This window comes from Podarcis liolepis (assembly GCF_965112155.1).
Source record: "Podarcis liolepis genome assembly, chromosome: 9".
Lineage (NCBI taxonomy): Eukaryota > Metazoa > Chordata > Lepidosauria > Squamata > Lacertidae > Podarcis > Podarcis liolepis.
This window is the reverse complement of record NC_139564.1, coordinates 10290231-10317291: the sequence shown is the minus strand read 5'-3', so window position 1 is coordinate 10317291 and position 27061 is coordinate 10290231. Positions and strand designations below refer to the sequence as shown.

The 27061-nt window shown below is 45.8% G+C and overlaps 1 protein-coding gene across 1 annotated transcript; it reads right to left on the bottom strand.

Moving 5' to 3' along the window:
• Positions 1 to 907: 907 nt before the first annotated feature.
• PPEF2 (protein phosphatase with EF-hand domain 2) lies at positions 908 to 27061 on the bottom strand. Its single transcript, XM_083458725.1, has 16 exons — positions 26905 to 27061; positions 25072 to 25199; positions 22768 to 22825; positions 20697 to 20875; positions 19258 to 19372; positions 17313 to 17359; positions 15047 to 15213; positions 14915 to 14951; positions 12557 to 12706; positions 9762 to 9989; positions 7688 to 7873; positions 5966 to 6108; positions 4542 to 4645; positions 3253 to 3422; positions 2681 to 2768; positions 908 to 1448 (listed from the first exon to the last, which is right to left on the bottom strand). Exons 1-16 carry the CDS (start codon positions 26975 to 26977, stop codon positions 1204 to 1206), a joined length of 2118 nt encoding a protein of 705 aa, XP_083314851.1. The 5' UTR covers positions 26978 to 27061; the 3' UTR covers positions 908 to 1203.

Below are 27061 nucleotides of genomic sequence, written 5' to 3'. Positions count from 1 at the left end.
ATGTGACCCGACACTGAAACAAAGCCAAGAGTTTGCTTCGTGACTCTGGTCTGGGGGCAGTGCTGCTACAAAGCCCTCCTCAAAAATAGCAGTGGATGAGATGCCTGGAGCGGGGAGAAACAATTGGCAAAAACTGCAAGTAATGATTGCAGCAGGAGAAGCTGTTGCGATTTAATAAAAACAGCGACACATCCATCCAGCTGCTAGTACTCTGCCTCCTGTGCAAATGCATTTCTGTAAACAAGGGTTAACAATTTAGGTAGACCTTTTAAAAAACCACTTTAGATGCAGCAGCTGTGGGGGGTCAACACCAGCAAGGACCTGCTGCAGCACCTGCAAGATTCCCTGCCCCTTCCAAGAGTCCAGAGGCATTGCGGGGGAATCATGATGCCAAGTACTTTGCGGAATGCATGGCTGTCCTGTACAAATGTTCTAAAAAGAAAGATAAATTGAAGCGTATGCGGGAGGTGAACAAACCAGGGCAACAGCAGGACAGTGGAGCAAGCAAGGCAACTCGGGGGTATCAGGCCCAGAGAAGTGAGGAAGCTACAGAGCCAAATTTATCCTGGCTTCTTGTCCATGCTAGAATTGTGGCGCTTTGGGCGAAAGTGGCAATATCTGGCAAACTCCCAGTGTATTCACAACAGGCTTTTCTAACATAAGCCTATTTGACAAGGGAACTTTTTTAAAAAAAACAAAACCAAACCAGTCCTTTAACACAGCTGCCTGCCTTGAAGAACTGTCTGGGGGGCCTATATGGACTACAAAATAGTCAAAAAATGAGTCTGCATAGGAGTAACACAGTTCTAAAGAAACCCCACAACAACCCTGTGAGGGAGGCCAGGCCGAGAGGCCATGGTTCATAGCCGAGTGAGGATTGGAAGCCGTCTAGAGAGGTCAGGGTCAAGGGAGACACAGGGTGATAAACATTTATTCAGTCCATTTTCAAGCTGGGCTGGAGAAAACAAATACAGGCTAAGACTGACTCACCGATGGCTTTAAAAAAAGCTACAGCAATTCCCTAATATTAGATGCCGTCGTTGGGATGGAACGGGGATGCAGATGTCCTGTTTTCCCCTCTCGCTCAACAGAAGAAATCTGAAAATGGCTGTATCAGTTGTGAGGCAGCTGCTAGGAACTGTCTTACCACTTAGTTGTGAGGCAAGTTCTTAGGTTGAAAGATGAGCCTGGGTTGAGAAGCCACTACAAAGATGCTGTCTGTGGGCTGGTGGCGTCCGTGACACGGGGATTCCAGCTGCTAACGTCATCCGAGGAAGACTGTCGGACAATGCGGAAGGCCTCGATGAACTCGTTGAAATCTATGTTTCCATCTTTGTTGAAATCGATGCTGTTGACCAGGTTCGTCACGTCCTGGTCTGAGATTTCAATATTCATATGGGCACTGAACAATTTGAAGGTCTGGCGGAACTCGTCGTGAGAAATGAACCCTGAAGGTGGTGGAGGGAAAACATTTTATTTGCTCAAATGAGGGGGAATAAATGTAGCAGTGGCGGCTCACCTGTGACCCTACAGGTTGGGATTGGACCCCAAGCCCCAGCCAGCATGGCCAATGGTGAAGGGATGTTTGGAGTCACAGTTCAGAAACATCCAGAAGGCCATTGGTTCTCCCACCTCTAATTTGTAGCCTGCTGCATCTCTGAGACACATAGCAGATAACAATTCAAACTCACAAATTCTCATTATTCACAGCAGAACCCTCTATTTCCCTCCTACTGTTCTGGAACGGGAATTTCAGCATCCTGTTCGCCAGATGTCTCTGGGAACAAGCATGAAGACAACAGACCCTCCCTCCTTGCCCCTAAACCATGGCTAGTAACTACAAGTAAACCTCCAAAGTCCTCTTAAAGCTGTCTCAAGTCCATGGCTGCCATCTTCTGGCAGATCTAAGAACATAACCTTGACTGCTGTCTCGCCCTCTCACAATTCAACCCCAGGCCTTAACAGTTCGATGACAGCAAACTTCAGAAATGTTAGGGAAAACTCCACTTGCTGTCACCAGTCTTCCAGGCAACTCACTGATGTGATCCAAAGGAAAGCAGAGCAATATGGGTGGTGCTGTGGTCTAAACCACTGAGCCTCTTGGGCTTGCCAATCAGAAGGTCGGTGGTTCGAATCCCCGCAACGCGGTGAGCTTCCGTTGCTCTGCCCCAGCTCCTGCCAACCTAACAGTTCGAAAGCAAGCCAGTGCAAGTAGATAAATAGGCACCACTGTGGCAGGAAGGTAAACGGCGTTTCTGTGCGCTCTGGTTTCTGTCACGGTGTTCCGTTGCGCCAGAAGTGGTTTAGTAATGCTGGCCACATGACTTATAAAGATGTCAGTGAACAAACGCCAGCTCCCTCAGTCTAAAAGTGAGATGAGCGCCGCAACCCCATAGTTGCCTTTGACTGGACTTAACCATCCAGGGGTCCTTTACCTTTACATTTGGTATCAGCTTCGCTGCAGGAGTTGCTGGGAGGAGGCGTACAAGACCCCATACAACCATCTAAAGGACTCCCCCTCCGTTTTTTATGTAGTGCTCCTCTCTGATTACTCCTTTCAGGGGGGTTTAATATAAAAAGTGGGGCATCTGTTGCCCCTCCTATGAGATATTTATTCCTTTTTCAACAATGGGCTATCTAATATTCTGAACTACAAACAATAGGGAATTAATGCACTTACCTGAATGATCACTGTCTATAATATTGAAGAGAGTCTCCAGGTTGGACAAGTTTCGGTAAATGTTTTCCAGCAAACTTGACTGCATGCGCTGAAAGAAACAAGTCTACGGCTTAACAACCTCACAGATAAACAAAACACAAAAATGGCTAGCCTGTTTTAATGTTTTACTGCTGTAAACAGCTTTGATTTTATTTTTTCCCATGGCATACTGCTACATGATTTTTTTTTAAAAAAATAAGTAATTCAAAACACATCCAGCGGCCATTTCATCAGAAGCCTCCCTAATGAAAGATGTGCCTGACAACTTAGCTCCTGAATATTTAAGAATATTTGTGGTCATTCTGTCTCCGTTGCCCCCCTCCTGTCAAATTGCCACCCCCCAACCAACCGAACCTAGGAACAATATTATTCCCATAGGAGCTAGCGCTATCATTTATCACATCCCCTTAGTTCATTTGCTGCTACAGGAAACGTCGGAACAAGCTAAAGGGTGAAATCTCAGTTCCAGCCCATAACCACTGGAGGCAGCATTCCACTTCGGATTTACCAATGTACTACAAAGTCCATGTTACCTCTTGAGAGGCTGACCACTGCTCCGTCACAAGGTCTTTGAGCCACAAATTGTAATCCAGCATCCCGTCGACAGCGTTGGAAACAAGGTGTGGTCTCAGCATCCTCCAGGGCAGCCCTAGATTGAGAACGGACTCCACCACCTTTGCCCAGTCATTTAGTGTGATCATTCCTGCCCGGAAAGGGAAGCCACAAGGTGATTTAAGGACAATGGGCTGCCAAAATTGCCGTAGGCATGAACCTAGAAAGATTGCTTTTGTGTAACTGGAATTAGCTGACTGTGCAGAGTTACATTCCTGGTTTTGTCTCTGACTCCACCCACCAATATACAGCCCTCCAGGAACGGTTTGCTCACCAGGAAATGTAACACTCAGGCCTAAAGCCAACACACAGGAAATGACTCCGTCCTCCTTCCCAAATCACTTTGGGGGTGATGAGAAGAGAGACACGAGGGAAAGAGTCTCTTCTACAATTACAGTGTGGATTATTTAGGACCATGGATCAGAAGCAGAAAGGGGGAAGGCAGCAACCATGCAGAAATAAAAAAGTGAACTCCAAAAGTGCAGAGAATAAGGTTTAATCCATAAGAAACACTTAGAACTCCACTCCTCTTCCCTCCTTTATTTCCCTTAATGGCTCATCGCCTTTTCTTTCCCCCCTCTTTCAATGGCCCATCTCTCAGGCGATCTCCTGAACACAATAAGCTGCTCTGTCTTACCTTTTAACACACACTAAATCTGTCTGGCACCGAGTACGACTTCAAGAATTGATTAAATTCTCACCCCTACTGGACCCAGGGATTTAGTGTTGTGGGGGGGGTCTGGCACCCCAAAACTCATAACAGTATGGTGTAGATGTGGTTGAATGCTCATCTGGAAGCACCCAAATAGGGCAGTCAGTGTGGGGATGGCAGACAGAAGTGCACGCCTGGCTGTATCATAGCCAAGCATGGAGGTCTTCCCATCCCTTTCCTGATTTACCTGTGGTGCCCCTGCTACTGTTTCACTACCAATGGTCGACGTATCCTGGATTCACAAACACAGCAAAATTCATTGTCTGCACATGCAGAATTGCCAATGGTTCGCAGAGCCTGCGATGACAAGCTCAGTTTGGGGGGGAGCATTTCTCTTGCAGAGCAGCCGTAGGGCAAACCTCGTTTTCTTATATCCAGCAGGGAGCTTGCACTGCCAGAAAACTCTCCTTTTTGTCAGGTACTTACATTCCTTATAAATAAATTCCTCATATTCCTTCTAAATACCCTTATATATTAGGTGTTTACCCTTCACCTTACCTGAATCCTGATCACATTGCCTGAAGGCGGAGGCGAGCTCTGACCTGTGAGCAAACAATTGCTCCCTTAAAACCTGGTACGCTGATTCCTCCACCCGGCTGATCCTGAGGGGATGGGATAAGCATTTCTGCCATGTAACATCATACATGAGGGATACAACACACACACACACACACACACACACACACACACACACACAAACACACGTCTCTGCCCCATCTGAGAAACAGAGAGTCCTTCTGGGCTTTGGGTGAAAGGACCACAGAAAGGAAATAATACCTAATTTATGACCTTTAAAATATTGTTTTGATATTTCCTTTATACTAAAATGACTTTTAAAAGGTACCCCTGACCGTTAGTCCAGTCGCGGACGACTCTGGGGTTGCGCGCTCATCTCGCTCTGTAGGCCAAGGGGGCCAGCGTTTGTCCGCAGACAGCTTCCAGGTCATGTGGCCAGCATGACTAAGCTGCTTCTGGAGAACCAGAGAAGTGCACGGAAACGCTGTTTACCTTCCCGCCGGAGTGGTACCTATTTATCTACTTGCACTTGACATGCTTTTGAACTGCTAGGCAGGCAGGAGCAGGGACTGAGCAACCGGAGCTCACCCCGTCGCAGGGATTTGAACTGCCAACCTTCCGATCGGCAAGCCCTGGGCTCTGTGGTTTAGACCACAGCGCGACCTTAAGTTACGTGACTAGATATGTAACTTAAATTAAATAGTGGTCGGTGATATGAGCAATGTAGTTATGTGGCAGAAGATGAACTGCAGATGAATGGAAACAACAGAAACTAACAAGTACAGATGGGAACAGAAATTTATGCATTCTTAACTGGATCCCAAACCTGCACAGGGTTTTGTCTAAATCAGGGCATGGGGAAGCTTTGGTCCTCCAGTTGTTGCTGAACAATGCCCATTATCCCTTGACCATTGACCATGCTTGCTAGGGCTGATGGGAGTTGTAGTTCAGCAACACATGGAGGGCCAACTTCGCCACACCTGGTATAAGTCACTATCACCCACTAGTTGGGTCTGCCCAGTTAGGAGTGACCCATGACAGGGCCTTGTCAGTGGTGGCTCCCCTGTTGTGGAATGCCCTCCCCTGGTAGTGAGTGGCTCCTCTCTCCATCAGTATTAACTTTCAGGAGGAAACTGAAAGTGTTCCTAGTAGCTGAAGAATACAGTTCCTGGCAACCTTGAGGCCATTGGATGGAAGTATGTTTTTAAACTGTAATTGTTTTTAGAGTCTTGTCATCTGTTTTAGAATGTTTTCGCTTTGCTTTCGTTTCTAAATGGTGTATCTGCAGGAAGGGGCAGATAAATAAAAGCTAATGAGGCAAGATAGGGCCATACAAAGGATTGCTTTCTCCAATGGCCTAACTGATGGAGAGGGGAAGAGATGAAGAGGAAGAGGAAGATGCTTGCCTTTGAGTCATTGTCAGTTTATGCGCATCCTTGCTGGCTTGATACTGGATGATGTGAGGGATCAGGTCAGGCCCCAGTTTGAGGTAGGCACCCCTGTTACTGCCAACTGCATAGTAGTTTGAAGCGGAAAATACAGTGATTACCTAAGCAAGTAAACAGAAACAAACCGGCAATTTCAAATCGTTAAGAAGCACATATTACTTTACGGTCAGCTCCCTTCTCCCCCCAGCTGTACAGTCTCACCATAAATATGCCCTATAGATTTGCAAAAGCATTTCCACACACTTTCTTCCCCTTGAAAACTGCATTTACCATGCGATAAAACTCACATTGCAAAACTGCGAATAAAGTCCTCTGAGAGGCTCTTCCTTGCCTAAGATCCCAGAAACACTTCCATTTAAACCTATGGTGGAACCTCGGTTTTTGAGCGTCTCGGAAGCCGAACAATTCAGAACCCGAATGCCAAAAACCCAGAAATAATTGTTTCCATTTTTGAATGAGCCTTGGCTTCCGATGTGCGTTTCTCATCCCCCCCCCCCCATTGACTTTGCAGCCAGCCCCTTGATCCTCAGTTTTCGAACGTTTTGGAAGTCGAACGGGTCTTCTGGAACGGATTACGTTCGAAAACCAAGTTTCCACTGTGTTATCATTAAATGCCGCATTCTCCTTTTGTCCGATAGCAGGATTTCCCATTCATATTAATTTTTCTACCTCCATTTTCTGCCAGATATTAAATTAGACCTGAACATTTGCCAAATATCCATTAAACGCTTCTTCCAGTCAGTCACATTGCCGCTGCTTACTGTGGAGGCAGACAGGAAGGGGGGAGAGCCCGCAAGCTTGGCACAGTGCAAACACACTGGCAGAGCCAATCTGGTGCCCCTGCCAGTTCATTTGCACTACTCCGCCCTCCACACCACCTCTCATTTCCCCCTATAACTCCCACTAATGCAACTGGGCTGGAAATAATGTGAATATGCGACTGAGGACTCCTGCAAGATGCATGCATGCTCCCTTCACCCTGCGTGATGAAGTGCAATAAGAAAATACCGTATTTTTCACTCCATAAGACACACTTTCCCCCTCCTAAAAAGTAAGGGGAAATGTGTGTGTGTCTTATGGAGCGAATGCAGGCGGGAGGCTCTGCTCAGCGCTCCCTTTAAAGAGCCGTGTGGAGCGTGTGTGCCCCTCTTGGGGGCTTTTTCCCGAGGAGGGAGAAGGGCAGCCCGTCAGTCCCTTCTCCCATCTCACGGAAAAGCCCCCAAGAGCCGCACGCACGCTAGGCATGGCTCTTTAAAGAGCGCGTGGCTCTTGCTGGCTTTTCCAGGAGGTGGGGGAAGGGACAGAGGGCAGACCCATAGAGGGCAGCCCCTCCCAGAAAAGCCCCCAAGAGCCGCACTCCCTTTAAAGAGCTGCGCAGTGTGTGTGTGCGGGCTTTTCCCCGAGGAGGGAGAAGGGCAGCCGGTCAGGGAAAAGCCTGCAAGCGCCGCACACACGCGCCACACGGCTTGTGAAAGGGAGCGCTGAGCAGAGCCTGGGATGCAAACAGGATCTGCTCAGCGCTCCCTTTAAAGAATTTCCCCCCCCTTGCATTCCCCCTCTAAAAACTAGGTGCATCTTATGGTCAGGTGTGTCTTATGGAGCGAGAAATACTGTATATCAAGACATATCCTCCCACTCCCAGCTCTGCCCAGAGCCTTGATTGATGCTCTACTGGGCTACCTTTCGGTCGTGGCAGAACTCATAACCTTCCGGCTTGCACTCGTGGGAACGGATGATGAACTGCAGGTTGTACTTTTCCAGAATCTCCTTCGTCACATCGGGGCCAAAGTAGCAGCCCCCTCCTCGGTCCTGATTCACTCTGCAGCCGTTTTGATGAATGGGGTCACTCCACAATATATCCGTCACCTGAAAATGGAGAGAGGGGGAGCTGAGTTGTTAAGCACCACTTTGGCGCAGACACAGATCAGCAGCAGCTTTGGGAACCAGAGTGCTGATCTTCACGGAAAGAAAACTATATGAAAATGATGTATCGGTGGTACTTAACCCCAGCAGAACTAGCAAAAATGTATAAAACAAGTACCAATACATGCTGGAAATGCAAAGAAAAAGAGGGTACCTTTTATCATATGTGGTGGAACTGTAATGTAGTTTAAAAATTCTGGGAAGTGATATAAAATGAAATGAAAAAAATTATCAGATTACGCAGAAATGGCTCTATTGACAGATAAACTGAGGAGTAATACTAAACAATCATTTATTCAAAAATGGGATGTGTTCAAGAGATATTTACAAAAATGTAACAGTGATATAACATGTATGGCAGCGTTCGAATGACCGTTGTGTAAAGTAATTATGAAGAAATAAGGGGAAATGGTACAACAGGTTGTAAGAAAGTATTAGAAAATATATTAAGAGTAAGGTAATAATTACAGTGGTACCTCGGGTTAAGAATTTAATTTGTTCTGGAGGTCTGTTCTTAACCTCAAACTGTTCTTAACCTGAGGTAGCACTTTAGCTAATGGGGCCTCCTGCTGCCACTGTGCCGCCGCCGCGGCACGATTTCTGTTCTCATCCTGAAGTTCTTAACCCGACGTACTATTTTTGGGTTAGCAGAGTCTGTAACCTGAAGCGTCTGTAACCTGAAGCGTTTGTAACCCAAGGTACCACTGTATAAGTACATTCAATATTACAAATGTTAATGACATTGGGAAACGATGGGAAGTCTATTTTATTTTACTTTATCTTAGTTTATTTAGAAAATATGTGGAAAGAGTAATTTAATATTTAACTGTAATTTTATGTAAGGTTATTTATTTTATTTTATTTTATTTGTATGTGTGGATTTAAGATAGTGTATGATATCTATGAATTTCAATAAAGGATTAAAAAAATGAAACAAAATGTTTAAATTAACTTTTGTTTAAAAAAAACAGAAGCTTTTTTAGTAGGAATTATAGGTACCAAGATTCCAAAAGATCCATGTATGCTACAACAGCCATCCAGATTCTGCTAGCCAGAGATGGAAGGAAGAGACAACCCCAACCAAAGAAGATTGGCAGATCAAGTTGATGGACTATGCTGAAATGGCAAAATTAACTGGGAGGCTCAGGAATCAAGACGACAAGAAATTTTTAAAAGGATGGGAAATGTTTATAATGTATATAAAATCATTGCAAACAGGTTAAAGCATTAGCAGGATTTTAAATACTCTTGTAATGTGATAGAAACTACAGATAATTTAGGAATTATCTGTATATCCGTAAATTTAGGAATTTTTCTTTTTTTTCTTCTCCCTTCATTTTTGAAAATCAAATAAGAAAATTATATATATACAGTGGACGCTCGGGTTGCGAACGTGATCCATGTTCGCAACCCAAAGCTTTCACAACCCACAGCACCGCGTCTGCGCACGTGCGGGTTGCGATTCAGCGCTTCTGCGTACACGCAAAGCGTAATTTAGAGCTTCTGCACATGCGTGACTGCCGAAACCTGGAAGTAACCCATTCTGGTACTTCCGGCTTTTGGCGCGTAAAAAACCCGAAAAAATGAAACCAGAGTGCTGAAATCCTGGAGAAGTTTGAATTCATTGCTGAGGAACCTGTAGCCCTAGACAACGAGGGATGGATGGATCTGCCCTCTGTTTCTCATTTTACCAGTCTAGAATTCACACTTTGCAATTAAATAATCATTATTTAATCATTAAAAAATTAAATAATAAAACTCATGAAGATTCATCAGGGTTTGTTTGTTTGTTTGTTTGTTTGCGCTTCGTTCATTCTCCGAATCAACCCACCTGCTGAACATCCTCGTCTTCAAGGATTGAGGAGTCGTCAGATCTGGTATCCTCGGAGGTAAGTGACATTCCCGCCATCCTGCGGCAGGAACGGAGCTCTTCCTGGAAACTTGAGTGGGGCAGCTGAGACCTGCTTGATAAACTGCTCCTGCCACATCGGGATGCTTTCGATTCACGGACGCCACAAACTCTTGACTGTTTTCTCTTCTGGGTCAATACAGAGAGAAGCTAAGAAAAGCAAGGCAGGGAGTCAGATATTCCGAATACAGAACTGTGAGGCTGGTGCTATCCTGTCCCACCCGCCGAACAAAAATTTCATCTGGTTTTCGGATCACCCAGATCAAGTTAATGGGCTTCAAGCCGCACTCAAGGCACTTAAGACAAGGTGATGGGGTTAGAAGAGAAGAGGAGGAGTTTGGATTTGATATCCCGCTTCATCACTACCCAAAGGAGTCTCAAAGCGGCTAACATTCTCCTTTCCCTTCCTCCCCCACAACAAACACTCTGTGAGGTGAGTGGGGCTGAGAGACATCAGAGAACTGTGACTAGCCCAAGGTCACCCAGCAGCTGCATGTGGAGGAGCGGGGAAGCGAACCTGGTTCACCAGATTACGAGTCTACCACTCTTAACCACTACACCACACTGGCTCTCTGGTTAGGGCCAGAGAGAGGGGTGGGTTTGCTTCATCACCCCCCCACGCCCCCCCCCCAGATTCACTGTGGAGGCTGATGATAACGTGGGAATGTTGTAGAAACAATTTCTACGCAGATGCAATACTGGTTCTAAACGCAGCATAAGGAGTCTCTATAGTATAATGTATTTTAAAATGGGGTTTCAGAGTTTTTAGGGGTTTTTGAATGTCTTATGTAGATTTTCAATTTCATTGTTCTGTATGGGACAATGACAATAAAGATATAGTAAAAATCGTACTAGGAGAGGATATATTGATTTAGTAGTATCCTTCCTAACTCACACCTGTGAGTCAGCAGCAGAGTGACATTCCCCAATATATAGCAGGAAGCTAGTTGGTAGATTCGCTTGAATCTCTTTACTTAAGCAATCCAATCTGGGTTGCCTAGATTGAAGTATATTCCTGGTAAGACCCCTTTGATTCCCTCTTAATAAGAATAAAGACAAAACAGTCTTCTTTTAGAAGGATAACAAGTTTACTCGCATTCAGTTCACAGTTGGATCCCTGAAGCTTTAGCTTGTAGTTACAGGTACAGTGTGGCTTACATCCTTGCAAGGATTGGCCCATGTGAAGAAATAGCCTCAAAAGAGTGAGGTGGCTGCATGACTGGACCTTTTGTGGGGTCTGAAAGGGTCACACCCACCTACCTGGTCACAGGCAGGGGGAGGATGCCCCAGACCAGGTGTAACAGGAAGTTCAACTGGCTGGACCAACACCCCCCCCCGTCTGTGTCCACTCTAGGCAAACAAGGAATGTTGCCCTTGACTGCTCCAATGGATTACCGTATTTTTCGCTCCATAAGACGCACTTTTTTCCTCCTTAAAAGTAAGGGGAAATGTCTGTGCGTCTTATGGAGCGAATGTGTGGTCCCTGGAGCCAAATCGCCGTTGCCCTGCGCTCCTGGGCTGCTCTTTGGAGGTGTGGGGAGGAGCCACGCTGCTCTGCTGGCAGCCTCCGCTTTTCCCTGAAGCCCCGGCAAGGTTTGCAAGCAGCGGGAAGGCTTTTCCTCCTCTGTTCTTTGCTCAGTCACTCCATTTCCCACTCTTTGAATCTTCCTTTCAAAACAACCATGCCTATTTTGAGAAAACTTCACAGATTTAGGAAATGGAGCACAATCATTTGATCTCTTTGATATTCCTCCATACTCCAAGCACTTCTCATTTGCACAGTCCTGGTTTCTCTCCCTGACTATTACCATTCTTGATTAATAACAGTAAAATGCTCAAATTTTAGTTTACGTGACTGCTGCCAGTACTGACTTCCCAGTGATAATGAAAACAGCTACGTTGAAATGGAATGTCTGTCCTTTTCCCATTCTCTTCATTATATACCGTGGCTCGCTTTAAAGCAGCAAAGCGGACAGGAGTTTAGTACAACATTTGAGTCAGAATTCCCCCCCCCTTGTTTTCCTGCTCTAAAAACTAGGTGCGTCTTATGGTCAGGTGCGTCTTATGGAGCGAAAAATACGGTACATCCCACAGATAGGCCGAAGCAGGAGGGAAAGAGGGGATTTGACATCCAAACTCTCCACCTAAATCCTGTTGAGGAGATGAAGGAAAACTGGGTTGATAGCAGGGATGAGGAAGCTTTCCCATCCCAAGGACCACTTTCCATAGATAGGTCCTGCACAATACATTTTGGCACCTGAGGTCAACCACAAAATGGTCTTCCCTCCCTCCAGCCAGGGAAGAAAGCATAAATGAAGATCTACATCAGGAGTGGGGCATCAAATACCATCTTATCCAACAACGGTTGAAGTGGGAATCATGGCAGGGGGCTGCTCTGAGTAACGTTGGTCAGGTGCAAAGGTCAGGAGACCCCAGAAGGCAGCCCCCGCTATTTCCTCCCTATAGGTGTGAGGAGAACAACAGTGCCCCCTATTTGCCAAGAAGCTGCTGTAGAGGAAGAATTTGGGGCTGAGGGGGTGCTAGCGAGTCCAGCCTCCAAGGAGCAAGCTACACGGAGGTGGCAGCAGGCAATGTATTCCTTGCTGCCCCTGTGGATCCTGCCGCCTGAGGCAGTTGTCTCCCCTTGCCTCATAAGTGGGCTGACTCTGCGCATAGGGAACCTTCCAAGGACCTGACAGATCTGGAAGGCTCTGTACCTTGCGCCGGTCGATCGTGGCTAGCCGCTCCAAATCAGTCATGTTCGAGATTCCTCCGTGTACAATCAAGACCTTCTGGTCAATCAGGGTGGCCAGAGGCAGGCTGCTGAAGACCGTCTTGAGCTGTTTCAGGATTTTGCTGCCGTGTTCCTAGACGGAGGGCAGGAACAGTAAAGGAGAATGAGAGAAAGGCCCACTACAAATATTGATACGTGGCACAGAAATGGAAACAAGAAGAATTACCAGCGAAAGAAGAATGGCAGACGAAATGAATGGATTACGCAGAATTAGATAAGATGACAGGAAGGATTCGAAACCTGCGGGACCAGAGATTCTCAGAAGACTGGAAGAAATATGCAGACTATTTGAAAAGCAACCGTAATCAACTGGTTACGCTAGTAGGACTGCAAGAAGTTTTGTAAGGAGTAATATGTGAAATATTGTAAGGGAGGTTATGATGAGAGAGTCAATAGATAAGATCATTAATAGCAATAGTGAAATTAAGAAATGTAAATTAAGTGAAAATTTTCAGATGTGGTTGATGGAAGTCTAAAAAAAATTGTATAAGATGTTGAATGACCGTTGAAAATGATATATTACGTAATGAATAATATATTCATTATTATCATATATACAAAATATAAAATTATATACAACATATACAATAATATACAAATAATGATATGTATCCAGGACCCAGAGTTTGTGGGTGCAAAAGCACCCTTAATTCCTAGAGTCAACAAATGCCAGAGATTACTAAATATTCAAAATTACTAAATGATGGGAGTATTCACCAGGGTGTCAGAAGATTTAACAGTGTGAGAATACAGACTGAGCTGGTTTTTTTGTACTGGGGCATCATTGGGGAGATAGAGCATTATTATTATTATTATTATTATTATTATTATTATTATTATTATTATATACCACACTTCATCTAAAGTTCTCAGGGTGGGTGACAACATAAGAACACACAATAAAAGTACAAAACAACACCCCCCTAAAATACACATTTTAAAGGCCATAGAATATCATTCAGCCAAGGGCCTGGTTAAAAAGGAACGTTTCTGCCTGGTGCCTAAAGGTGTATAATGAAGGTGCCAAGTGAACCTCCCTGAGGAGAGCATTCCACAGACGGGGAGCCACTGCAGAGAAGGCCCTGTTCTCGTGTTGCCACCCTCTGGATCTCTCGTGGAGGAGGCACACAAAGAAAAGCCTCAGAAAGTCATCTCAGGGCCTGGGTCAGTTCATATGGAGAGGGGTGATTCTTGAAGTATTGAGGCCCTGAGCCATTATATGTCTGACTAAGGGAAAAGTCAAGGCTCCACCAAAAAGTTACTCATTTTAGATGTAACAAAGAAGGGCATATATCCAAATTCACAAACCAGCAAAATTCCTTTCATTTAAGCAACAAAAGTCCAAGGGACAAGGGAATCAAAACCAGAAGAGAAGAAGAAGAAGAGTTTGGACTTGACATCCCGCCTTTCACTCCCCTTAAAGCAGCTAACAATATCCTTTCCCTTCCTCCCCCACAAAAAAACACTCTGTGAGGTGAGTGGGGCTGAGAGACTTCAGGGAAGTGTGACTGGCCCAAGGTCACCCACCATAGCTGTCAACCTTTCCTTTTTTTGCGGGAAATTCCCTTATTCCAGTGCTGTTTCCCGCTGCTTCCCACTGCTATCCCGGATTGTTAGATATCCCGTAGACTGTCCCTGAGACAGGTGAGGCTGCTGATCCCTTATTTTCGAGGCTGCTGATCCCTTATTTTCAAATCTGAAAGTTGACAGCTATGCAGCCAGCAGCTGCATGTGGAGGAGCGGGGAATCAAACCCGGTTCACCAGATTACAAGTCCACTGCTCTTAACCACTACACCACACTGGCAAGAGGCAAACAAGAGGAACAGGGACAAAGAACGCAATCTTCTTTTGCAAGAAAAGAGTCCAGCTGTAAACAGCTGTGATACAAAATCCAACAAATTGATTCTGAATGTTCCTTCTCAGATGCATTATGATAAATGTTTCTTTGGCGGCATTGAGAGTATTAACCCATCAGTGGAGGGCAGTATTCAAATTGCAAATGGCGATACCATAAATATTTGCAGCCCAGGTTGAGGAACCTTAAACTGCAAACTAAGCAATCACCAGAAGGAACTGATACTTTAACCAAAATAGCAAAAACTAAAACACGGCATAATTGGGTGGGGAAGCCTCTCTTAGAAGGTGAAGGACTATCCTCTGTTCTTAAGATGGCTACATCTCAGCAGGATTGTAGCAGTGGATTTCTTGTGTTGACAGTGCAGATTGGACTCGATGACTTTTGAGAACGTCTGTGAGTCTAAGGTTCACAAACAAGCTTACCTTATATTTGCGCGTGACCTCCTTGGTGAAACCATAGCTAGAGATCAAGAGAAGAGAGGACTTGTAAGTAGATGCCCATTAACATAACCCATACATTTCTTAATTCCTGAAATGTGTGTTCAGGGGCCATACCGTAAGTTGATCATATAGTCCTCATGGTTGCCTCTGTTCAGGTGGACCTCCTTCGGGTAAACCAAAAGGAAGACGAAGAGGATGATCAGGACTTCTATGGAACACTTGCCTCGGTCCACAAAGTCACCGTTGAAGACATAAAACTTTTGTGGAGAGGGAATACCATTCTGCAGTGGAAAAACAACAACAGTCATCCAGAAAGTTGCATAGGTAAAGGATCCTTGACAGTTAAGTCCAGTCGTGAACGGCTCTGGGGTTGTGGCTCTCATCTCGCTTTACTGGCCAAGGGAGCCGACGTTTGTCCGCAGACAGTTTTTCCGGATCTTGTGGCCAGCATGACAAAACCAGAGCAGCACATGGAAATGCTGTTTACCTTCCCACCAGAGTGGTATCTATTTATCTACTTGCACTTTGACATGCTTTCGAACTGCTAGGTTGGCAGGAGCTGGGACCGAACAATGGGAGCTCACCCCATCGCAGGGATTCGAACCGCCGACCTTCCAATCGGCAAGCCCCAGGCTCTGTGGTTTAGACCACAGTGCCACCCACATGCCAGATGCTTACCAAATGCTAAATTTGGAGACAAAATGGTTGGAAGTTTCTACCAGCCACCCTCCACAGCTCCCACTCTTCTGGTCAGACCTCACCTGGAGTACTGTGTCCAGTTCTGGGCACCACAGTTCAAGAAGGACACTGACAAACTGGAACGTGTCCAGAGGAGGGCAACCAAAATGGTCAAAGGCCTGGAAACGATGCCTTATGAGGAACGGCTAAGGGAGCTGGGCAAGTTTAGCCTGGAGAAGAGGAGGTTAAGGAGTGATATGATAGCCATGTTCGAATATATAAAAGGATGTCACATAGAGGAGGGAGAAGGGTTGTTTTCTGCTGCTCCAGAGAAGCGGACACGGAGCAATGGATCCAAACTACAAGAAAGAAGATTCCACCTAAACATTAGGAAGAACTTCCTGACAGTAAGAGCTGTTTGACAGTGGAATTTGCTGCCAAGGAGTGTGGTGGAGTGTGGTGTTTCCTGCTTGGCAGGGGGTTGGACTCGATGGCCCTTGTGGTCTCTTCCAACTCTATGATTCTATGATTCTAAGCTTTGAGAAGATCCCCAGCTGTAAATTTAAAGGCAAGGGGGCAACCTGACACCTTTACCCAACAACACAGGCAGAGCAATCCTACCCAGGCAGATAGGTCAGGGGGCAGATACACTCTTTTGCGGCCTAGGACCCACATACCTATGGGACCGCCTCTCCTGATATGCCCTGCGGAGGACCTTGAGGTCCACAAATGACAACATTTTGGAGGTCCCAAGTCGCAAGGTGGTTAGATTGGTCTCAACTAGGGCCAGGGCCTTTTTAGTACTGGCCCCGACTTGGTGGAACACTCTGTCACAAGAGACTAGGGCCCTGCGGGACTTGACATCTTTCCGCAGGGCCTGCAAGACAGAGCTGTTCTGTCTGGAAGTTGGTTTGGACTCAGTCTGACCCTTAAGTTTTCCTCCTCTTATGGTTTTGATCTATGGGCTACTTTTAAAATGAGGCTGCATTTTAAATTGTATTTTAACCTGTATTTTAAATTTATTTCCCCCCTATTATGTTTTTATTGTAATTTTACTGGTGTTAGTCGCCCTGAGCCCGGCTCTGGCTGGGGAGGGCGGGGTATACATAAAAAATATTTATTATTATTATTTTTTAAGAGAAGCATCTTCCTAACTGGTTCTGGCCTGGGGTGCTGGTGTGTGTGAAGTAAACCTTCATTTTTGTAATTTTTATTTCTCAATTATATTTAGTGGTAGTATGGTTGTAATGTTTTTTGTAACATAAAATCATTCAAAAAAAATTTTTTTTAAAAAAAGAAATGGCAAAGGTAACCGGAAAGCTCAAGAACCAAGAGAACAATTTTTTTTTAAAAAAAGAGTGGGGAAAATTTATAATTTATTTAAGAGACCACTGTAAGCAGATGAAAACATTAGCAGGATTTTAATCCCACTTGTAATGTAACAAATACGAAGGATAATATGGATGGATACAGAGTATAGATTATGGAATAATATGCAGTTGTAAATGTTGAAAATAGGACCCATGGAGGGGATTTGGTGGAAGTCTCGAGATTCAGAGTAACTTCTATACATGGATTTGCATTTGGATTGTTATAAATTTATATATGGAAAGTCAAATAAAAACGATTTCATATATATATATATATGCTGCATTTTGGCATGCAGCCGTACATGTAATGCGAACACGTATTCTTTACGTACCTTGTAGAAAATGAGGAACAAGTCACTCAGCTGTCCGTGCAAATCGCCTAATAAATGAAAGGGGCAAAATGTCAGCTTTGTGGTTTAAAGTTATAAGCATTTCACATCAGGCAGTGTATTCAATTCATGGTGCTGGTTTATTCACATTCCCACCCCCCTCTCACGCTCTATAGCCCGCATTCCTTCTGCTGTGAAACTGAACGGTATCGTAGTTCACAGGTCGTCCCCCTTCCCTGCACTGACCAGCCCCAAACCTGCTTAGCTTCAGCAAGCTGGTGGTGCCATGTGCTTTCAGATCATGCCACTGGACCTGGGAACTGTGATTATATTTCCCAGGGAACTGTGGCTTTTCTCCCCATGGAGGTCTGCCTGTCACCATCTGCCAGAAGCGAGCCAGCAGTAAATCGCACTGAGCAAGGTTATATTTCCCAGGGAACTGTGGCTTTTCTCCCCATGAAGGTCTGCCTGTCACCATCTGCCAGAAGCGAGCCAGCAGTAAATCGCACTGAGCAAGCTGGAGTTAACTCTTTATTAGCAAAAACACCATCTGCACAGGAGTGTCAGGCCTAATGAGCACAGCGGCTTGTCTCTGGCAGGTCTTGCTCCCATGAAGCAGTTGCTAAGATAGGTGGTTCCTGCCTCCCCACAGCTGCCTAAGCCTTCTCCTCTCCAGGTTCCCCCCCCCCCCCGAGCAATTGGGGACTGTGCCCCTTCACACAGTCAATCTCTCCTCTGCCCTTATCATGCCCCTCCTGGTTCTGCGCCTTCTTCCCTTGGGGATTCCCCAGCTGGTTCCTCCCACCATTCCTCTGAGTCCAACCAGTCCATGACACCATCATAGGTTTCCTTTCTGGACCAGCAAGAGTTGTTTCTGCTCTACCAGGGTTTCTTTAATCACATAACTTTCCCATGGACAACAAGTTATACAGTTTGTTAAGAAAGGTGGGAGGGGCAGTGCCTGGTTTCTAAAGACTTATCTGAATGGAGCTTATCTGAATGGAAGCGATGTTCATTAGCTCTGCTCCTTATGTTTAAATGTGGAAGAAAGGTACAGACTACAGTTGGTCATTAATATTTGGAAGAAAATGCACTTTGTACATTCTTAGAGGCACACTGCTCTTTCAATGTTAAGAGTGGGGAAAGGGCAGGTACTAGTATCCTAGCAAAGCGCACTCTGTTGTAGATGCCCAACCTGTCTCCCTCACCTGTCTCCCTTCTCCAGATCTGTTTCAGTTACACACCAGTTCCTCTTATCTCCAATTGTTTGTATGTTGGAAGATTTAGGACAGATTGTCACCTCACAGAGTTTCCTTTGAGTTTCCATTGCTGTGCTAATGGATCGATACCACCACAGGATAACACCGCCAAGGAAATTAGGCTGAGTTAATTGGCTTTTAATACAAGCTGATTTCCTAGGCTTTAGAGGTGCCTAATACACAGTTTAGGAAGCTTGCCTAACAAAATTAGCTTTCCACACATGCTAATTTCAGAGGGTTTGGAAATACACAGGTCAAATACACCCATGGGTCCAGCCATCACCTCACACAGGAGACTAGATTATCCTAATTGGCTTCTGATGCCACAAGCCTTAATTAAATTCTAGCACCTACAAACTCGTAACAGGACATTAAAAACATCCCAGCCATTTCTAAAAAGCCACAGGTAGTTAAAGGCAAAAGGCCTGGAGAGAGTGAAAACTTTTAGCCCAGTGCCTGAAAATATATCATTATGGCACCAGGCGAATCTCCCTGGGGAGAGCATTCTACAAGTCGGGAGCCACCACAGAAAAGGCCTGTTCTCGTGTTGCCACCCTCCGTACCTCTCATGGAGCTGGCAGATGAAGAAGCGCCTCAAATAATGAGCACAGGGTCTGGATTAGATCACATGGGCTGAGGCGGTGCTTGAGGCACGTACCTCAGCAGCGCTGGTAAACAACAGCACTTACCACATACAGTGATCTCCTCACTGTAGCAGGTGGAGACGCAGGTGATGTTTGGAAGCTGGGAAAGATGCTTTTCAGTCTCACTCAAGAGTCTTAGGACATAGTAAGCGTGAAGATGCTACTGGGAGAAAGTGAGGAAATTACAGAAAGCCATCGAGGAGAGCGTTGGCTCAAACTACAATTCCCAGGATCCTTCGGGGGGAAGCAATGAACTGTTTACTTGCGCTAATTTATACCCTGCATTTCTACAGAAACTAGGCAGTTCACAATGTAAAACAACAACACGACATTATGCGTGCCCCAATTTTCCAAGTGGTGGGAGATTTCTGGGGCGGGGGACTTTAGTCAGATTTGGTGTCCTATGGCTTTTCGCAGCATTTGTATTCATTTGCAAACATCAAAGTTTAGCCTAGGAGCAGGTGCAGCTTTAATGCTCCAGCAGAAACCCCTAAACTCACTGCTCCTGTTTTGGACACCTATGGGTACCAAGATGCTCCCAGGGCAAAAGTCGGTCTTTCTCCAAATAGCCATGACTTCACACAGACAGAGTGTGTTGACAACATCCTCAGTAAAGGCAGAGAAAGTGATGTCCCTTCTCTAAACCGACTCATGCTTTCCAGAACAGTTTATTCCCACAGCTATTGCTAAGGCCGGGGTCTGGGAGCCAGCAGCCACATGGCCCTGTTGCCGGCTAACTGGCTGTGGTGTAAAATACTGGGAAGCCAAATCAGCAAAGCATTTTGGGGTTGGGTTGCTTATTGTTTCTACCATGGGTAGGCAAACTAAGGCCCGAGGGCCGGATCCAGCCCCATCGCCTTCTAAATCCGGCCCACGGATGGTCCGGGAATCAGCGTGTTTTTACATGAGTAGAATGTGTGCTTTTATTTAAAATGCATCTCTGGGTTATTTGTGGGGCCTGCCTGGTGTTTTTATATGAGTAGAATGTGTGCTTTTATTTAAAATGCATCTCTGGGTTATTTGTGGGGCATAGGAATTCGTTCATATTTTTTTTTCAAAATATAGTCCGGCCCCCAACAAGGTCTGAGGGACAGGAGACTGGCCCCCTGCTGAAAAAGTTTGCTGACCCCTGGTTTATACAAATAGCAACCTATGGTTTGTGCCAGGCAAAGTTAGGGTTAGTTATGGCACCTGCTCAGGTGTCAAAAGCCAAGGTATGTTTTCGGTATAGTTCCCGGAAGGAACACGAACAAGTTGTAGTCCAACAACATCTGGCAGACCACAAATCCCTCATCCCGGGCATACAATGATTGGCAGTGGTTCTCCAGGGATTTAAGGAGATGAGTCCTTCCCAGCCTGGACCTCACAAATGCTGTGTATCACTGAGCAACAGAAATTCCCCTTCAGTTCCATTTTTGACCTAGCAGGAGCTTCTGGAAGCAAAAACTGAGGTAATAGTAGACGGCTACTGTGAAGATACTTACTTGCTCGTGTTGGTACGCTTCCAGTAAGTTAGTGGCATCCTCAGGCACGAGTGGGAAGGAAAGGCGAGGCCCCACATAGGTGTCTGGCACCACAATGGATTCAAAGGTTTCAATGGGTTTTACGAGCTTGGGGTCAAAGATGATTTCAGGTTCTGACAATATGCGGTTAAGGAAATCTCCTAGGGTGGAATGAAAACCAAGATGGTTGGCTCCTAGAATGTGACTCTTTGCTTCTCTCCATGGGCAGCAGCAGCAGCGTTAAGTTTTAGCTGAGATTCCTGCATTGCAGGGGGGTTGGACTAGATGACCCTTGGGTCCCTTCCAACTCTTTTTAATTTTATTTTATTTTTACCAACCACCAAAACACAAACAGCGAAACCCCCCAGGCGGCTGATACATTGGGTATACAATATTCAATAATATACATATTCAATGATATACATATTCAATAAAATTCAATAATAACATATTCAAATTAACCATATGTACACTTCTACATACCTTAACACTCCTCCTTCCACAAGGTTTATTTAACTTTTAACATTTTTATTGCCCCAAATTGTTCAAACCTACTCAAATAATTCAATATCATCTCAAACCAATCCTCCTCTTTCTCACTGACCTTAAACCCTTTCATTCTATGTATCTTCACAGTTAGGTATTCTAATATTATAATATTATTCAGTTTTTCCCTCCATTGGTTCACCCCTAGCTCTTCTGCATTTTTCCAATTACTCGCTATAACCTGTCTGGCTGTAATTACCATCAATTTTACCCATTTGCATTCCTCTTTTTTTTAACTCAGTACTACTCAGGGTAATAATAACCATTAATTTAGTTATTTCCACATGGAAACGTGGGTCCCTTCCAACTCTTAAGATTCTATGATGCAAAATAAGCATGTTGGTTTCTTTGATGACTTTTTTTCCCAACCCCCTTCTCACATGCAGCCTCAAAGGCATCTTACAAGTATTGCGTAAAAGCCAAAGAAATTAAAACCACGCCACAGCCAAAAAGACACAATAATAATAGAAACAAACAAACAAACCAACAAACAAACAAACCAACCAACCAGACGGCAACGCCAGTTGAAAGCACCAGAATAGTCTGAAGGCAATGAAACAATTCTAAAGGCCACCTGCTGACAGTTAAAGAGGTGAGCACATCATGAAATTTAACACACCTGTGTGCTGTTCAGTTAGCTACAAGTTAGTTGGCCTTGTATTGGCCCAAGAATCCTAAGAAACCAACCAATCAGAGCCCGTGGTTCAAGTCAGTGCCATTTTGAAAGGTTCAGCCAACCATCTTGATGTGATGGTATCCAAACACAGAAAAAAAAAAGCCTGTTCTTTAACATTGTGTCCAATTTGGTTAAACCTAATGGTTCTTAAAGGTGAAATATAAATCTAAATTGTACACTCCAGAGCATGAGTAGGCAAACTAAGGCCCAGGGGCCGGATCCGGCCCAATCGCCTTCTAAATCCAGCCTGCAGACGGTCTGGGAATCAGCGTGTTTTTACATGAGTAGAATGTGTGCTTTTATTTAAAATGCATCTCTGGGTTATTTGTGGGGCATAGGAATTCGTTCTTTTTTCCCCCCCTTGAGAATATAGTCCTGTCCCCCACAAGGTTTGAGGGACAGGGGAACAGTCTCCTGAAAAAAGTTTGCTGACCCCTGCTCCAGAGCTATTCATCCAGGATTTGTAGATACAGTAGTACCTCGGTTCTTGAACATCATCAGTTCCGGAAGACTGTTCGAGTTCCAAAACGTTTGAAAACTGAGGTGCAAAGGGCTGTCTGCAAATTCAATTGAGATAATGGAAAAACATGCAGTGGAAGCCATTCAATTTCCTAGGCGAGTTCGGAAACAGAAGCACTTACTTCCAGGTTTTCGGCATTTGTATTCAGAAATGTTCATCAGCAGAGATGTTTGAGAACCGAGGTACACTGTACCAACATTTCCACATTTGATCAGTTTGCAAAACGCATACAAGGTCACAAAATTTAGTTGCCCTGACAAGAGAGAGAGTGATATATAATACGAACTGTATTTCCCCATTTTTGAGCTTACTGTCTTTGTTGTTGCTTGGCGTGAAGTAGGTCATAAGGTAGTCAAAGAAATGGTTGAGCTGTGGAAGACAAGAAGAATGCTGTCAACTTCTATCATTAAGCCATCTTTGTACTCTCTTCCCCTGCCATAGCCTCTCCCTCCCATACTGTTCCCTCTCCTGTTAGACTATGCGGAAATGGCTAAACTGACTGGGAAACTCAGAGACCAAGAAAACAAATTCAAGAAAGAATAGGAGACCACTGTAAACAGATGAAAACATTAGCAGGATTTTAATCCCACTTGTCATGTAACAAATATTACGGACAACATGGATGGATACAAAACACAGACTACAGTGGTACCCCGCAAGACGAATGCCTCACAAGACGGAAAACCCGCAAGACGAAAGGGTTTGCTGTTTTGGAGGCGCTTCGCAAGACGAATTTCCCTATGGGCTTGCTTCGCAAGAAGAAAGCCCATAGGGAAATCTCCGGGGACCTCTTTTAAATGCTGGTGGTGGGGAGCAAAGCCTTTCCCCCCCTCCGGCCTTCAGAAGAGGTCCAAGAAGGCCGGCGGGGGCCGAAAGGCTTTGCTCCCCACCGCCAGCATTTTAAAAGCAGTCCGGGATAGCAGGGAAGCGCTTCCCGCTATCGCAGACGGCTTTTGAAGGCAGGCGGGTGGGAGCAAAGACTTTCGCCCCCCGCCCGCCTTCAGAAGAGGTCCTGGACCTCTTCTGAAGGCGGGCGGGGGGCGAAAGTCTTTGCTCCCCCCTGCCTGCCTTCCCGGGAGAGCGGAGAAAGGCAGCGCGTTTCTCCGCTGTCCCGGACGGCTTTTGAAGGCAGGCGGGGGAGGCAAAGACTTTCGCCCCCCGCCCGCCTTCAGAAGAGGTCCAGGACCTCTTCTGAAGGCGGGCGGGGGGCAAAAGTCTTTGTCCCCCCTGCCTGCCTTCCCAGGGGCTTTTACATTGCCCCGGACAGCGGAGAAGTCCTCCGCTGTCCCGGGCGATTTTAAAATGCCGCCCGCCAGCATTTTAAGATCGCCCCGGACAGCGGAGAAGTCCTCCGCTGTCCCAGGGTTTTTTAAAATGCTGGGGGTGGGAAGAAAAGCCCTTGTCCCCCCCCCCAGCCTTCAGAAGAGGTCGGGGGACAGACTGTCCCCGGACCTGGTCTGAAGGCGGTTTCCATAGGAACGCATTAATTGATTTTCAATGCATTCCTATGGGAAACCGTGCATCGCAAGACGAAAAACTCGCAAGAAGAAAAAACTTGCGGAACGAATTAATTTCGTCTTGCGAGGCACCACTGTAATAAATAATATGCAGTTGAAAATGTTGACAATAGGACCCAGGGAGAGGATGGGGGGGAAGTTGCAAGATTCAGAGAAATCTCATTTTATGGATATGTATTTGGCACTGTAACTAATTTATATTTGTAAAAATAGAAAAAAATTGATTTCAAAAAGAAAAGAAAAGAAATTTTGTGCCCCTAACAATTTTGTGCCTGGGGGAACCGACCCTGTGCCCCCCAACTCACACTAGGTTAATGTGCCACACAGAGCTGCATGTGATTCAGAAGATGTGCGAAACTGGCACATGCCATGTAATTTTGGAGTTTGCAGTGCTTCTCCTTCCAACACACACTCTGAGGATGCTCAGTGGGCTGTTTGGGTTTGTTTGGAGTTTTCTGCCCCCTCTGTCCCTCATACATATACATATATTACGAATGGGAGTTGTAGCTCAAAACGAGGATAGCAAAGACTGAATGAGAGCACTGTTGGATTGAGTTATGCTTGCACAAAAGTACCGGTACTTAGGCAGAGGTTTTAGAATGCATTTGGATCACTGAATTCTGTTAGCAAAGTCACTTAACACAGATAGAGACCAGGGAGAAAAGAAACCCTGATAACACTTGACTGTGGACAACTGAACCAAAACAGTGTATAATTTGAGGGGGGAAAGATTTTGTCTCTCTTACTTTGGGCCTTGTACATATCAGAAAAATATTCAGCTATGCGTACAAGAGGATAACTCCCTTAGAACTAACCAGCCAATCAGCACGAGTTACCTCAGCATGGATCATCTTGATTGGTTGCTAGGCAACACCTCCACCACACCCCACCTACTAATTATGAACAGAATTAACCCTTAGGTTCCAAACCGAATGCTCCCTGCTGTTGTACTTCCAGCAAAGTCTGGGCTGTGTTGGGGGCAGATGAGAATCAGGAGACTAATTCTGAGCGCTAAATTCCTTTTACCGCTACCAACAGCAAAACTAGAACAGGCAGAAGGAAGAATTTCCCCTCTGCCTTCCTCCTTTGCCATCATACCTTGAGATGATCCAGCTCTCCCGCGTACTCTATGGACTGAAATATGCGCCATGTGCATCTTCGGCGCATTTCAAGCCGGGCCACATAGCGTCGATACCATGTTTGGATCAGGATAGCTCCTCTGAAGGCTGAGATGCAAAAAGAGAGATGTGTGATATAGCCTTTCGCTTTTTGGAGTACAGAAACATGAAGCCCATCAAATAGCTGACATCAGCAGCCAGCAACCTTGGGCAGCTGTTGGGGCCAGGTATCATGGCAGAGTCCACATGACACAGATGTTTGGCACTGCCACCCATCCATTTCTTCAGCCATCGACTTAACTGGTAGTAGGGATTGGGCCTAGGAAGCAGCCCGCCATTTTAAATAGCCCACATTGTGCCACAGCAGCGCACCACTGTGGCATTGTGGGTAAGTAAAATGGCAGGCAGCTCACAACCCTGTCCTTTCCGATTGTCCAAGAAGCTCTTTGGAGAAGGGAAGAAACATTAGGAGCTTTTCAGATGGGTAGAACAGCCCCGGACACTGGCAACCCACCCTACGCCACCGGTGTGGTATGAGAAATGGGAGAGGGAACCCTGTGCTGCACTTTGAAGAAATTAAGATCTGGTAGGAGATACTCTTGCTGTTCATAGAATTGTACGGCCACAAGAGACCACAAATCAGGAATCAGGAATCTCTGGCTAGCCAACCTCTGTTTATAAAACTCAAAAAAAGGAGAGCCCACTTCCTTCTTAAGTCATCCGTTCAACTGTTGAACAGCTCCTGCCATTGGACTGGTCTCCTCCCCTCTCCTCTCGCCCAAATGAGGGCAATCTCTGACACACCTCAAAGCCCTCTGCCCCCAACAAAGGTACATCTAGGGGAGTGCAACCTGTTTGGTTGCCCTAGGTGCAGGAAGCAGTAGCACATAAACATGTCCGCACGTCATGTTCAACAGTCTCGTGTTTTCCATTCTCCCTAGCACTTCATACTCTCCCAACATTTCTCAGATAGAAATGGGGACATTTCTGACTCCACACCACCTCCACACCAATAGAAGAAGAGGAGTTTGGATTTGATATCCCGCTTTATCACTACCCTAAGGAGTCTCAAGGGATGCGGGTGGCGCTGTGGGTTAAACCACAGAGCCTAGGACTTGCCGATCAGAAGGTTGGCGGTTCAAATCCCCACGACGGGGTGAGCTCCCGTTGCTTGGTCCCTGCTCCTGCCAACCTAGCAGTTCGAAAGCACGTCAAAGTGCAAGTAGATAAATAGGTACCGCTCCGGCGGGAAGGCAAACGGCGTTTCCGTGCGCTGCTCTGGTTTGCCAGAAGCGGCTTAGTCATGCTGGCCACATGACCCGGAAGCTGTACGCCAGCTCCCTTGGCCAATAAAGCGAGATGAGCGCCACAACCCCAGAGTTGTCCGCGACTGGACCTAATGGTCAGGGGTCCCTCTACCTTTTAAGGAGTCTCAAAGCGGCTCACAATCTCCTTTCCCTTCCTCCCCCACAACAAACACTCTGTGAGGTGAGTGAGGCTGAGAGACTTCAGAGAAGTGTGACTAGCCCAAGGTCACCCAGCAGCTGCATGTGGAGGAGCGGAGATGCGAACCCAGTTCACCAGATTACGAGTCTACCGCTCTTAACCACTACATCACGCTGGCTCCACATTGCTATGTGTGGGACATAGCACACACACATTCCACCATACTAAGAAAACCCCTTAAACACACACTCATAGCACTTGCAGGGGAAATAGGGACATTCCAGGGTCAAATCAGAAGCCAGGATGGCTTTTGCAAATCCGGGACTGTCCCTGGAAAATCGGGACACTCGGAGTGTATGGCACTCACCCGAAAAAGGGAAGAGCTTAAAGGATGGTTTGTTTTCTTTAGCCAAATTCTTGGTACTTTTTTTCCTGTTCATCCCTCCCAACTGTACGACTGATTCAGCCAGAATGCTAGTGTGTTCTAGGGCTTTTCCTGGCTTCCAAAACAAGCCAATCAACCC